Genomic DNA, 16,278 nt, shown 5'->3' on the forward strand with positions numbered 1-16,278 from the left:
AAGAAGAAGAAATGTACCTGGATAAAGAAGAGATGGATGCACCCAAGGAACTGGAGATGGATGGACGGAGGGAGGGACGGACAATTTTCATTTAGAGAATTACTCAAGGATTTAATTTTATTACATTTTTGCCTTATTATTACTGTTAAAATTAATAAAATTATGTAATGGTTCCACCTTTTCAATACATGTAAACTTAGTAATGTAAGGTTACATCACTACTTGATCATAAACGGTACCAGTTTCGACCCCAAATTCTGAGTCATCATCAGCCGATCACTTAGAAACAGAAAAAACAATGCACGTATGAAAATTTTCTCTTTCAATTATTTTTACTGGACAAAAAGTTCTGTAGAAATTTTTTTCATTAGACATTTTAAATAAATGTCTGTGGTTGTAGACCTACTAACCTAAAAACCTCTCATTTTAAGCTCTTCAATCTCCAAATCTGTGAGTGAGCCAGATGAAGATGACAGTCAAGATGAGAACTGAAGAGGCAAGAAATGTTCTTTTCTCAAAACTGAGATCATGTTTTATGAAAAAAATATTATCATCCATCAAAGCGGAATATTCTTGAGTTCTCCAGAAAATCTTGGGGACAGTGGGACACAACTGACTAAAGTGCGATGTCTGGTTACCTTAACCATGTCGTACCACTGACATAAGGTAGAGTGGGGTTAAGTGTCAATATGATGTGTGATCACCATGGACAACAATACATGCAGTGCAACAGGCTCCCATGCTGAGAAGAAGACTATTCAATGTACTTGTAGTATGCAGAACTACTTAAGCACTACAGCCATTGTCTTGTTCATGGGTGTAGTCAACAACCTACAAAACGACACCTGAGTGCATTTCAAGCATGACTGAATGGATGATGATGGAGGAAACCAACAGGCCAATTCAAAAGTAGGATATCCTGTTTCCAAATAGGCAACCATCAATGCAATTGGATGCAGATGGGTACTGTCATCCATAAACAGGAACTAAGGACTTGCTGGATGCCCAAAAAGCCTGGCATACTGCAGGAAGTACACATTTCTCTACAGAGGACCAATTGCAATACAACAATTATACAAATATCCAACATAACCAGGATAATGTTCATATGTTCTGTGAGTATAATCCAAGCAACCTTCAAGATACTAACTTTGAAAAATTCTAGGATGCTATCTTAGATCACACCAATTACTTGTGCCTATCTGATCACTTCCCATGTTCTGAGTCCCATGTTTCTAAAGCTACACAGAAATGCGCCTGCTAGGTGATTAATGCTTATGGATATGTTGGCACTCCAGGAAGTTTACCGTTAGAATAATTTGCCATGCAACTAGGTGACAATCAGCAGTGCTTTGAAATTGAGAAGAGCAGGTCAGAGCATGGTTTGTCTCATCCTAAGAAAGAGGAAATATGAGAAACAATTTTATACCAATGATGATGTAATTAACATGTTAGAGGATACTGACAGCAAATCTGATATATTCTGAGGCAGTGAGGACGATGAGTGAGGTGATTCCGAGGGTGAAAGTGACAACAGTGCGCTGAATGAAGAGGACAATATTAGTGAAAATTTCCAAGCAATATCCACAAATGAAGAGGAAATAAATTGGGTAAGTGATCCAATACGAATGACTTGCTTCTTTACTAAGAAGGAGAGCCTTTTATTTGTCCAGATGGTAACCAGCTTATCAACTACTTTTGTCTTTTATTGGGAAGTGTTGTAGATTAAACTAATTACAATGCCAAGCAGATATTTCTGGGTATGCAAACTAAAGTGATTGTGAATCTTTTGCCATAATTTTCTTCTGATATTGCATGCTCTTCATTTTTCAAGAAATCCTGATGGTGAACTGAAACCATTTTGCCGCCTGTACAAAATAAGACCAGTGATCAAATATTTCTACAACAGGGTGTCAGCAGTGTACTATCCAGGTTGTAAACTACCATTAGATGAAAGAATGGGTCCCTGGAGAGATCGACTGTCATTTTTTCAATACGTCCAGAACAAGAGGCATAAATATGCAGTCAAATTTTACATGCTGACAATGCCAAAAGGATGAACTCAGAAAGAAGCGATATATATAGGTTCATTAGCTCAGGCATCGTCTAGAGAGCAAAATGCCTTTGGAGCCAGTTTGCTCCCTGGTCTCGAGGAACGAGAGCAGCTTAGCGAGCAAGTAGGAGAAGAAATAGGGGAAGTGCATGACCTAATACATACTGAAGGCCAGTGGCGCAAAGGTATAGCACATCTTTCTGGACAGGTTAGATTGCGACACGATACGCGTGAACTCACGTGGGGTGACAGTAGTGCATTTCTGTCTTTTTCCTCGCATCACATGGCATTCAATCCTAGTTGGCAGAAGTTTCATTTACTATGGAAGAGAGTTCAGCACAGCGTAGGCCATTGACACCATGTTCCAAACCTTCCTGGGAAGAAGAGTATTTAATAATTCAAGAAAATAACACAACAAAATGTTTAATATGTAATAAAATATTGAATCACATTTTAAAAATTTAATCTGCAGCACCATTATTCCTTGTACCATGCTGAAGGTCAGGAAAGGACAGCTCTGCTAGAAGAACTTAAAAACAACAGGTCAATTTCATATTATCCTACTCTACTGTTTTTATACAGTTCGCTTCTCTCATTGGTTTATTATAAAGTTTGATCATTCCTCAGAGATGATTTATTTATCTATGTATTTATGTTGTATTTCATTATTTTTAACAGGAGGATATGCATTCCAGTGAACCTGCTATAGGGCATACTTTGAGACCCTTCAGTGAGGGTGTGTTTGTGAAAGAGTGTATACTTCTGGCAGCTGAGGCAGTGTGTCCAGAACAAGTGGATGATTTTCAATCTATTACCTTATCCTCTTCTACAATTATGCAACGAATAAAGGACCTAGCTAATGACATTCATAGACAAATATGTAGTATCACAAAGAATTTCATAGCATATTCTCTGGCGAAAGACGACAGCACGGATGTAAATAACACCTCTCAACTTGCTGCTTTTATCAGAGGTGTAAACAGTAACCTTGTGGTAAGGGAGGAACTTCTAGATATAGTGCCAATGAAACATACCACAACCGGTTTTGATATATTTGCAAGTCTCGAAGTGACAGTGGAGAGTTTTGGCCTACCATGGGAAAAACTAGTGTCCATAGCACAGATGGGGCAGCTACAATCTGTGAGAAGAATACAGGGGTGGTAGGACGTCTCCAAAACAAATTGAAAGAAATGAACATTCAGCATGATCTTCTGCCTGTGCATTGCATTATACACCAAGAAAATCTATGTTCAAAGCAGATCCACCTTGGAACTGTCATGGATGTACTTTCTAAAACGACTAACTTTATCAGATCAAGAGGACTGAACCACAGAGAATTTCAAGAGTTTCTTCGTGACACTGAAAGTGAGTATGGTGATATTCCCTATTATAGGAACATGCGGTGGTTAAGTAGAGGAAAAGTTTTACATTGCTTCTATGCTCTGAGGAATGAAATAGCTCTCTTCATGGAAATGCACATTGAACCACTAGAAGAAATGAAATGAAATGAAATGTTGTATGGCTTTTTGTGCCGGAATATCCTAGGATGGGTTCGGCTCACCAGGTGCAGGTCTTTTTATTTGACTCACGTAGGCGACCTGCGTGTCGTGATGAGGATGAAATGATGATGAAGACAACACATACACCCAGCCCCCGTGCCAGGGAAATTAACCAAGGATGGTTAAAATTCCTGACCCCGCCGGGAATTGAACCCAGGACCTCTGTGTCCAAAGGCCAGCATGCCAACCATTTAGCCATGGAGCCGGACATTAGAAGAACTGAAAAATGGAAAATGGATACGAGATTTGGCATTTCTAGTAGATCTCACCAGCCACCTTAATGATCTTAATTCCTCCCAACAAGGTAGAGTTCTTACCATTAGTCACCTCTTTGACCATGTTAAAGCTTTTAAGTGAAAAGTAATACTGTGGGAAAGTCAGTTCGTGAATAAAGACACAACACATTTTCCCACTTTGACTGCAGAGTTGTGTCTAGCTCCAAACTAGGCTATTCTGATAAAACATTAGAAGAATATGAAGAGGTTTTAATGTCACTATATGATGAATTTGAGAGTAGGTTTCACGATATTCAGGCATTAGAAAAGGATCTGCAGGTGTTTGCTACACCCTTCTCAGTGGATGTGCAAACTGTTAGACCAGAACTGCAGCTAGAGCTGACTTACATTGCAATACTCAAATGAAAGATAAGTTTGCAAACACAAATAGTTTGACTGAATTTTTAAAGTTTTTTTTCACAGGAGAGATTTCCTAAATTGCACAAATTTAATGCACGTATTTTAAGTATATTCGGATCTACTTATTTATGTGAACAGATGTTTTCATTAATGAAGATTTGTAAATCTAGACACACAAGTAGGTTCACCGATGAAAACTTGAAATGTGCTTTGTGATTTGCCGGTACGCAAACGAGAGTACCAAACATTGATACAATACTATCTAAATGAGCACAAAGGTCCCGTGAAGGAAGAGTACACCAGTGATATGTTTCAGTTCATGTGTTTAATTTGTTGCCATAGTCATAAATGCCATACAAATATTGAAATGTATGTTAATGACAGTGCAAAGAATGTGTACAAATCACACAAATTGTACTTTCTGTCAGTAAATGTACATATCACAAAGCTTCAGTTAATCATGAAAATGTATTTATTCAGGACAATTGCACACTGCTGTACCTAATTTCTTTGTCAATGTATAATTTTCTTTTCCTGTTATACTCTGTAATCTGTGCCCTGTTCATCTCAAATGATCCACACTCCAAATTATTATTATTATTATTATTATTATTATTATTATTAGAGTTGTTGTTCATATGGTAACATTTCCGAGTGGCAAGTATAGTATGGCCACGGTATGCAATCTGCCTGTCTGCTGCTCTCTTGTCACGTGACAGACAGCCGTCCAGGGCGGAGCAACACTGGCTTCCTACAGCAACTACGTGATGATGTCTGCATTAGATGATTATGGGGGTGAAGGTCATGCAGAGAAGATGATTATCCATTTATTAGCAGAGAAATGAAATGCTGGTCACCATGGACAAGTACTACAACAGTTTTTATTTAGCTAAGAAACTCCTGGATGAAGGAAAACAATGTACTGGAATACTAAGATTGGATAGAAGAAATTCACCTAAGACGTGAAAATTGTAAAACTGAAAAAAGGGGAAACATTTGCTAGATATGCTAATGGAGTTATAACAGATAAGTGAAAAGACAAATGTGATGTAAGTTACATCTCAACAGAGAACGAGAATAGACTTGTGGAACTGGAAAAGAGACGGAAAGAATCAGTAGAAGAGTCTTTGCCAATTGTTACATACAACAAATTCATGCCAGGAGTGGATAGACAAGACCAGATGCAATCCTATTATCCATCCAAAAGGGAAACCATTCATTGACCTAAAACACTTTTTATACTCTTCGATAAAATGATTCTACTGAATGCACATTACTTGTTCAATAAGTACTCCGGCGGCAGTATGTCACTTTTACAGAATGAACGTCATCAAGAAGCTGTTGCCTACAGTGAGTGAGAAAAATTGCCGATCACATGACATGCCACAGTACCACACTCTTGTACAGCACAAAACTGACACCAAGGGAAAAACAATGATGAGGAAGACACACATGGCACTGAAGAAGGAAGATGTCCAGGTCAATCAGGATACTGTCTACGGTGCAGTATCATCTGTTACAAATAGATGTAAAGTCAAAGCTGGAAGCACTTGTGTCATTCCTAAACATTACGTGGACCTAATTTGCCTGTTTGTGCTTCTATTTCTTTCATAATAAAATTTGATTTCTTCACAATAATTTGCAACAAACGGATGCTTATTTGCAATAATATGACCTCTGATTCATCATGTTGTGCATTGTTATACAAATACTTAGTACAAAAGTAAAGTACTGCATGCTGCTTTAACACATTGGAGACAGACATATTTGAATGTGCTATCCTCCAGAAATCACGGGATTTTTAATGGTTTATGAACATTTTTCAATGCTAGGGTAAGCCTTGATTATAACAACGTTTGGAATGCATAGAAAGATCACACTTTCTTCTACACAAAAATGAGTTTTAATTATCATAATAATGCAGCAATTTTAAAATATAAATTTATGAAAATAACATGTTTTACAAACGAAAAAAAAATCTGACGCAGCTATGGATGCCAGTTCGGTTAATATTTCGAAATTTTACTTTGTGGGCACATCTACTGAAACACACTAATGCAGATTCTAACCTAATTAGTCAATTGACACCGGTATTCTGGTTTACAACAAGGAATTTGCATTCCCACTGTTCTTTGTTTGACAACGGTGTTGCATCGAGTTGCTGCAGGTACACGGGCAACACCCACATTTTAGGAAGCGATATAAAATAGTATTACAGAAACCACTTCAAGGAAGCAATGTAAAACTACGTTATACTTCACACCAATTTGAAATGAGCTCATTTTCTACATTTACTAACCTGAAGCGCCAGAATCATCATGTTTACTTAGTGTGTAATTGTTATCCTCATCCTCATTTTCAGAAATCGTGTCTTCCATAAGAACATCCATTATGGATTCGTTCTCGAAATTTCGTACACTTGAATTAGAAATGCTAAATATTCACAAGAATTACGCAAACAAGCTTGTCTCTCGAACACACACTCCTCCTGACCGCATGTGCCGTACATACTTTTCCGCCCGTTTCACAGCTGGGAGTCAGCGATGATGCAGCCTTAGGTTATGTTGGAACGTGGCTGTGTTATCAATGCCTTGAAAGAAGAGCTCTCGACTTATGCTCATAACTAGTATATTTTATGCTTATAGAAGCATTCAGCAGTATCTTATTGAAGTCACAGCTCGCTGAGACGGCAAATACAATTTTCTAGCTACAGTGAAATCATGCCCGTAGATTCTCTGAGCTCCGTCAACAGCAATGAATTAGCGCGCCCGTAGTTTCTACGAGCGGCGTCTCCAATGTGTTAAAGAATCAGATGGCACTTGCATCCAAAAAAAGCTGCCTGTGGAGCTACTGACAATTTAAAGCATCGATAAATAAATATTGTTCCAAAATCCAATATTCACTTTTTCAACTCCATGGACACTTTTTTCATTAAATTTTGTGCCCCACTGTGCTGGCTTTTTTGTCTTTGCCCGCACAGGGTCTTTTGTGGCCAAAGGTTGGGTGGTCCCTACCTTCAAGTTTTTACTCTTTGTGGTGTTGCTCACAGGAGAAGGAAGGAAGAAGGAAGGGAGCAAGGAAGGAAATAGTAAATCAATATAAGTTGTGAAAGGTTTCAAATACTTGAGAAATGAAATTACGGAAGATGGGAAGGTAACTGAGAAGACTGAAAAGAGAGTACAACAGGCAAATCATTTTTACCAGAGTGTGAGAGGTATGCTGTAAAACCATGAAATTACAAAGAAATGCAAAGGAGTTCTGTATTTAACCTATTATACAGTACACTGGTATTGACAAATGCAGAAGACATGAAAAGACTGAATCAATAATGAAAACAGAGAGAAGATTGGTGTTATAAAACTACAGGACAGGATAGAAACAAACAATCTGAAATGTTATGGACATACGATGAGAATAGGACAAGATCGAGTTCTAAAGAAAGTGTTTTTGGAGAAACCTACACGAAGGAGACCACAAGGAAGGCCTTGAAAGAGGTTACACCACCTTGTTTTTATTTTTTTGAGTAGACTTATATAGTATAATCGACACAGTGGAAATGCAAAAGACCCAAATACAATTTTAATGGTGCTGAATATCAGACCTGACTGAAACTGACACTGACACAGGATGGTCAAGAGCTGGATTCATGCCTCTCAAAACCAAAGTCATCAAGGTAGGAGGCTATTGTGTAAAATAACATCAAAACAGAGATACAAGGAAAAGCAAAGGTTTATTAGAATTAAACAAGGACAAAATAAAACAAATAAAGTGACCTTCATGAACCAAAAGAAACAAAAAATGTTTTTACTCATATTGATAAACTCTTAGACCCTTTGCTACCATATGATGACTTACAGCTGTCAGTACTTTGTAGCGAAGGATACACAAATTTTCAAGAATCTTCGGCATCCAGATTGATCAAATTGAATCATTCTTCAACGGCAGCTAAGTGCCTTACTTTAATGCAATTTATGCATAATTTAAAACTTTTATCTCCATTGTGACTGTTTTATCTTGTACTTTTAACAACAAAAAAGCAATATAAATTGCAAAAGGTCCACCTTTTCATTACAAAATAATTATGTTATTCAGTTTGAATTACAACATTTTAATTTGGTTACTCGGTACCGGTTTCGACATTGTTAGACGTCATCAGCCGATCTTAGAATAGGGCAAATATACAAGAAATATTCATAATATAAAATACAATACATAACTCTTTACACTTAAAAGATCAATAATTAGGTAAAATTCAAGAAATCATTTTGCTTGAAGGCAAAGGCTCTCTATAACAAGATAAAACCTTGATAGTCAATGTAAAACAATGAAAAAGAAAACACTTAAATGTTGATTTTTGATTATGTCTCTGCCATTTTTTTTTAAACTTGAGGTCATGGGTGACGTTATTAGTCACGATGTCAAATTGACCTTTGTATAAATGTTTTAGTTTAAAGCTTGAATACACGGATTTAAAAAAAAATTCCTCTGTGAAATATGAGTTAATTGTGGGAAAACACAGCCGTGAGTGGCAACATGTTGAATCAAAATTTTTAAATCTATAATGTATCGTAATTGACCAGGTAGAGCATGTTACAAGCAAGGTCGTTGAAGATATTGTGTAACCAGAGTTTTCTAGTCCAATGCGGGACCTGAAGCATGAAAAGAGATAAGGAACCCATTAAAAAAGAGAAAATTTAAAGGAGGAAAGATGAGAAAGTTGTCGTTTTATAAGAGACTTACCTTGTTCAGGTTGCTGTAAGGTACGGAGTGTGAAGAGGAACTGAGGGCCGGGACACGCATGGATCAAGGGCAAGGTGTAAGCTTAGGTAGGAGGGGGATAGGGGAGATGGGTCTGAGGGAGGGGAATGAAGAGCGAAAGTGTGAGTGGAGTTTGAAGCGGGAGGAGGGGTGGGGGCGTTGCGGTAGGGTAGCACACCGTGAAAAGGTGTTGTGTGCGACATGAAAGACCGAGCTATTATTTGGAAGTTTGATGTTTGTAAAAACTATAATGAAAATATGTTTCATAGTTTAAGACATACAGACCACAGCATTAACACACAGGCCGCAACCCCATTACATAACAGCGCGGGCAAGCCTCCACTTCCTGGCTGTGACACATACTTTCCAGAATACTCACGAGACAGCCAGGGCTTACATCAGCCAGAAAGGCTAGGATATAAAAGGCCAAGATCAGGGCCACTCTAGTAGTGTAATTTCTGCCTGGGAGACTGATTACCTCGGATCGAGTAGGGGTATTTCAGTCGCCTTGACAAAGAATACTGCAATGTATTCGAAATGTCGGCAATTGTACGTGATGTGCAGACAAGTACAACGCGGTTCAACCCGGAAATTAAATTAAATATTTAGTATGTTGTGCAATTCGTGTTGTTGGCTGATGACCTTGACCTTAGGTCAAAACTAGTACCAAATAAATGTTTAATTTGTAATGTAACCCGCATTACAAAAATTTTGTATTGAAAACGTGGAACTGTTAAACTAAACTTTTAATGTTATATGGCCCCTTCAATATTTGTCAAGAAATACAGTATTTCAAAACATTACCTTTCTCTCCACTCAAAACCCATCTTTATTATCAATACAATATCTTGACTTGACTCCATTTCTTCACACTTATGATATGCACTGATATCATATCAAGATGATAAAATCTTCCTCCCATGTGCAATGGCAAAAAAGGCCCCTCTTTTTTTCACTACAATCTCCACAGAACAAAAAGGAACAGTGAAAGAAGTCATAAGCCAAAAACACAAAACATGGAAATCATCAACTACCATAATAAATGGGCTGCCATGGCTACCTTCTAATTAAACAGATAAAGAAGTACCGGTAATGCATAAACAGCATAAAATAGAGAAAAATAAATCAACTGCAGAAAAACCTACAACAAGAACAGAAGTCTTAAAGGCAGAAAAAGGGTTTGATGATGATGATGATGATGATGATGCTTGTTGTTTAAAGGGGCCTAACATCGAAGGTTTACCGAGCTCGATAGCTGCAGTCGCTTAAATGCGGCCAGTATCCAGTATTCGGGAGATAGTAGGTTCGAACCCCACTGTCAGCAGCCCTAAAAATGGTTTTCCGTGGTTTCCCATTTTCACACTAGGCAAATGCTGGGGCTGTATCTTAATTAAGGCCACGGCCGCTTCCTTCCCACTCCTAGCCCTTCCCTGTCCAATCGTTGCCATAAGACCTATCTGTGTTGGTGCGACGTAAAGCAACTAGCAAAAAAAAAAAACCATCGAAGGTCATCGCCCCCCACCCCTCTCAAAAAAGGGTTTGAACAGCTGATACGTCCCATTTCCAAGTTACACTCGCACGCACACAGAGGCCCATAATATCAAAATCATAACCAAAGGAGCATACCGGAAAGGCATATCCAAGCAATCGTTGATCAGTTAAACTCTTAGCCTAGTCCAGAAAATAAACCAATGTGCAGGTTTACAATAGGGAGCCTTTCTCTCCCAAACCAAACATGTCACGTAGTTATATGTCCTCACTGCAAAAACTTGTTCATACCACACAAATTAGGATCTCATGTGGACATGAATTTTGCCCAGCAAACGCAATTGCAATCATGACTTCCAGGCTCGAGCAATGCATTGTAGGCCCATAATGCAAACAAAACAATGGTCACACACACACACACACACACACACACACACACACACACACACACACACACACACACACACACACACACACACACACACACACACACACACACACACACACACACACACACACACACACACACACACACACACACACACACACACACACACACACACACACACACACACACACACACACACACACACACACACACACACACACACACACACACACAAAACAGGGCATATAAGCCCCTAACCCTTATCATTCCCGTGACAGTGGAAAATACAAAAAACACACACACTAAATAAAGAAAGTTAAAATTAGGCTTGGGCAATACAACGCCAATCAAAATGCAAGTCAAGACACATCCTTTAGTTATCCATGGCAAACATATCAAAACAAAGGAAAAGAAAGGAAAAGGATGAAAGGATACTGTTACCTCAAATTACATGAAGTGATAAATCATTTAACACTTCCGAAATAAACAAGAGTCCCATAGCATATATTTAAAGTGGCTGAAACACCGCCAATATGAGAGGAAAGCCATAGCTATCCCTTTCCCCTCCTTATCAAGACATAACCCAGATGTTTAAAAAAAAAAAATCCTTACTTAGTACAAGAAAGAAAAGCTTCCGACGACAGATCTCGCATGAGGTGCTATCTGCTCGCATTGGGTCAAGTTAAGTTCACATGTCTTTTAATTGAAAGAGAAGCAGCTGACACACAGCTGACCGTAAATAATGCAAAATCAGAATGAAGTTACACGATATTCACAGGGACTACAGACGTGGTTCAAGGTGGATGGATACAGTGGAGGAGAGTACAGAGAAGAAAGGATGAATGATAGGAGAAATACTGCAAGCAGAAAAATATGGTGGAGAGACAGGCAATGACAGAAGTCCTTGATTCATAACCTGACCCAGGAGAGAACTGGAAAAGGAATTGAAGAAAAAGAAGATTGCAATAAAAACAAACTTTCAAGGCTCCCTACAGGGATTATATACATACAATAATATGATAAATAAATATACAAGATATTTTCTTTTATTGCCTAAAATTTAAAAAGTTATTAAATTTATTTTCTTATAAAATTTGAATGAATTTGATACATAATACTCTTTTGAACTCCTAATAATTTCTCATACAGACATACATCCATCCATCTTCACTATAGACTGTTATGCTTTCCAGCATTCAGTCTGCAAGCCTCTTATTTCTCATTACATTAAAAAAAAAAAAATCATTTTGTGTTAATTCTTCAAAGTCTAAATGAGAATAAACTGATAACTTCAGAGTCCATATTATTCGAGAGGAATCTCTGAAGTTATTTTATATACATAAAGTTAGACACAGGTAAACGCAGGTAATCCTATGCTTACTCTTTGGCTAATTTAACATTAGCTGGATTGCCACGAATGGGAATGCCATGTTTGTGAAGGGTCTGGATCAATGTTTCTTGCACTTCCTGAGTGTAACTGTCAAAGTCAAACACGTTGCCCACAACATTACCAAGTCCTTCATTAGGAAATTCCTGAAAAGTAATAATTGAGAATAAATATCTGTAAAGGCAATAACTAACAGTAAAACAAAATGTATTATATCAAGCATAATAATATCTGAAAAGAAATTACATTTAATTTTATTATGATATACAGTATATATTTCAAATTTGGGTGTACAATAATAGCTACCTTAAAAAGAAAGGTACCTTTAATGGAAAGATATATCAGTCCCTTGACTTGAGTATAAAATGTAATGCAAATGACCCTTCATTAATCCTCTGGCAGGCATGCTGTGGCACTGAGACCCACATGTTTTGTTTCAGTGGAATCGGTTCAGCCCTTTTGAATACATTATTAAAAATGTTTGACACTATATTTCACTAATAGGTAATTAATACTTCCAAAGTATCAGTTGTCTACAGGCTGCAAAATTAGGCATAGCTTCTTTGAAACACCCTGTACAGGATGTGACTGATCATGCAAGTGTAAAACTGGCAATTTGTTTTCATTATGGATATTACTTCTCTTTGCTACCATATTACATTATTGTATTATTATGAATCCATATTTATCTTGACTATCAAAATAATTTCAGTCAGCATATCTCGTGAGTTAGGCGATCCTCCTCCTTCCAAATCTAAGAAATATCAGATAGAAGAGATATTGTCGATACTGTTTACCAAATGTGCACTTCTTTTGACATTTGTATATAGCTGGAATAAAACACAACAACTCAGAGAAAAGGTGAAAGCAGAGATCATATCTCACCACTTTAGCCTTTGGTCTTAATGGAGGATCACATGAAAGAGAGCTCAAAGCTCACCACTTTTTCCAATGAACTTCGACTATTTCTCTCTCAGTATCATTCTAAGGGAGATCATACGGAAGTGTAGAAGATGTCATGTGTGGAGGACACAAGAATGATAAAACTACCAATGACTTACAACTCATCCATAAAGCATATACCTATGTCCAAACAACAGTGTTCAGGTTGTGGTGTAAGATATGTAAGGATTCCTATAGTGATGAATGTTCCTAAAACGAGATGATAAGACACACACTGTATCCTCCTTATTTTTGTGCTTGATTACTTTTATGGCCTTTTACATTCTTTGTTTCTTACAGTTTGCTCCTTTTGTTACTACATAATTTTTGTTTTTGAGGGTTTGATTTTTTCAGTCACGAATATAGTTTTAAAATACGCTTAAGTATAACAAAATATTGACAGTATTTACACTACCCATATTTCAATGTTAGAATGTTCAATAGATAACTAAAAAACTCCACTTGAACGAATGTGCCACTTGGTGCTGCAAGTGCCTAATGATGAGAAAAATTATGGCGTGCTCATCACAAGGTTAAGCCAAAATTATGCCCTTAAATGGAAAATTTCCAATCCTCCAAGTGAATCTATTCTGCACATTCTAAATGATCTGTGATGCAAGGACATATACTATATACAGTCAAACTTCTACATCCCAAATGTCTATAACTCAAAAGTTCGATATCCTGAAGGGATTTTCCTTTCCCGACAGAATCTTATATATGGTACATTTTATGTGTTATATATTTTCTATAACTTGAGGTTCTATTACTCAAATTTTCTGATACCTCGAAGGATATTTCAAGCCCAAATGTAATAATTAAAAAAAAAAACAACCACATGTTTCTGTAACTCAAAACTATGGGGAATATTACTCTTATATGTACACATTAACCCCATGAAAAACTAGCTCCTCTAGAAGGAACCTAAACTTGTCGTCTCCTTATATAAGCATAAGCAATCCCCAAATTTAATCAATGTGTACTGTTTGATTAGCCAGCATGCTATAGCTTCTTTAACAGTACTGCACATTGCAACCTTGTGTAGCTACATACTGTAGACATTTAAAATCTTACTTTATGCTACTTCACAATACTCAGCAAGCTGTTAGGAGTTTCTGGCCTGCTGGGTTACTCAAGCCCTGACCAGAATTTGCAGCTTTATTCAAGGACAGTCATCAGTTGGTGAGGTCATGTTTGGTGTTGTCAATATGCTACAGAAATTTGCAAAGTGTACACTGTTTCAAAGAAAACAGCAAAGGAAAATTACAGACTTCTCTTCAATAAGAATTTATAAATATCTAAAATGAGAATGTTCCCTATTAAGACATAACAAAGCTGGTTTGAAAACACCAACTTGTAGATGTAGAGAAAATATAATGGTACTGGTGGAGCTGAAGTAGTATGCACGTTATTCTATATTTCGAATATTCTGATGAGAAAAATTATGGCATGCTCATCGCAGGGTTAAGCCAAAAAATATCCCCTTAAATGGAAAATTTCAAACGCTACAAGTGAATCTATTCTATACATTCTAAATGGTCTGTGATGCAAGGGCATATACTATATACTGTCAAACTTCTATTAACTCAAAGAGTTTTCAGCCTCCTCAAGCACTTCCAAGATATTAAAGTTTGACTGTATTATGGTACAGTGCATTTTTTTTTTTTCAGTCCCTCTATTTTAGGGATTAACTGCTGGGTATTTCCTTCAGCCGACTGGACTGTCTAAGCAATCTACTTTCTTTACAGTACTCTACAAATAGCCTATCAATCAATAATCATTGGAACTCACTGTGTTAAAGTATACTAATAGAATTTATGAACACCCTCTTTGTTCATCAATATAGAATCTAACTAATCTGCCTCACAACTTGCAAAACCTGTCTAGATTCTGGACACTGTGATTTGGATGAATTAAACTGTGAAGATGTCCTTTCCAGAAACTATGACAACATGTTTCAAGAAGGCAAGATTTTGTATGTCAGAAATTGCTACTGATGTAGAATGAGGATGACAATCAGGACTTACAAAACATGATGAATGAAGCTGCTTTTGATGGCTGTATGACTGAGGATTACAGTGACATTGACAAGGAGGTATTAACTGAACCCAACAGAAGGAATATCGATACCATACTCGAGAATCTGGCTTTACATCGCACCAACACAGATAGGTCTTATGACGATGATGGGATAAGAAAGGACTAAGAGTGGGAAGGAAGCGGCTGTGGCCTTCATTAAGGTACAGCCCCAGCATTTGCCTGGTGTGAAAATGGGAAACCACAGAAAACTATCTTCAGGGATGCCAATAGTTGGGTTTCATTATTTCCTGAATGTAAGCTCACAACTGTGTTCCCCTAACTGCACGGCCAACTCAAACAATCAACCACTACTGATCTGCATTTAGGGCAGTCACCCAGGTGGCAGATTTCCTATTTGTTTTCCTAGCATTTTCTTAAATGATTTCAAGGAAATTTGAAATTTATTGAACATCTCCCTTGGTAAGTTATTCCAATCCCTAACTCCCCTTCCTATAAACGAATATTTGCCCCAATTTGTCCCCTTGAATTCCAACTTTATCTTCATATTGTGATCTTTCCTACTTTTAAAGACACCTCACAAACTTATTCGTCTACAGATGTCATTCCATGCCACCTCTCCACTGACAGCTCAGAACATACCACTTAATCGAGCAGCCATCTTCTTTCTCCCAAGTCTTCCCAGCTCAAATTTTGTAACATTTTTGTAATGCTACTCTTTTGTCAGAAATCACCCAGGTTCCCTATGGGAATCAACATCTATATCACCCAGAACAAATTGAGTTGCTTTTCTTTGGATTTTTTCCAGTTCTTGAATCAAGTAATCCTGGTGAGGGTCCTATACACTGGAACCATACTCTATTTGGGGTCTTACCAGAGACTTGTATGCTCTCTCTCCTCGCTCAGTAACTCAGAAAAAAAAGAACAAGAGAAGGGGGAAAAAGATGACAACATTGTGTTCAAATTGTGACTGAGTGCATATTGAAGACTTATCAAAATGCTGTCAGAAATTTAAAGGAACAAAACTAAAT

General features: G+C 37.4%; 1 protein-coding gene across 3 annotated transcripts in view; it reads right to left on the minus strand.

The window, feature by feature from the left end:
* The window catches only part of c12.2 (von Willebrand factor A domain-containing protein c12.2), a 753,464-nt gene that overhangs the window by 191,962 nt on the left and 545,224 nt on the right, over positions 1-16,278 (minus strand). For all 3 annotated transcript variants that reach the window (XM_067137710.2, XM_067137711.2, XM_067137712.2), the window contains exon 19: positions 12,263-12,414. In XM_067137710.2, coding sequence (XP_066993811.2) covers positions 12,263-12,414 — 152 coding nt within the window. The remainder of the gene's footprint in view (positions 1-12,262; positions 12,415-16,278) is intronic.

Source organism: Anabrus simplex, chromosome 1 (assembly GCF_040414725.1).
Source record: "Anabrus simplex isolate iqAnaSimp1 chromosome 1, ASM4041472v1, whole genome shotgun sequence".
NCBI lineage: Eukaryota > Metazoa > Arthropoda > Insecta > Orthoptera > Tettigoniidae > Anabrus > Anabrus simplex.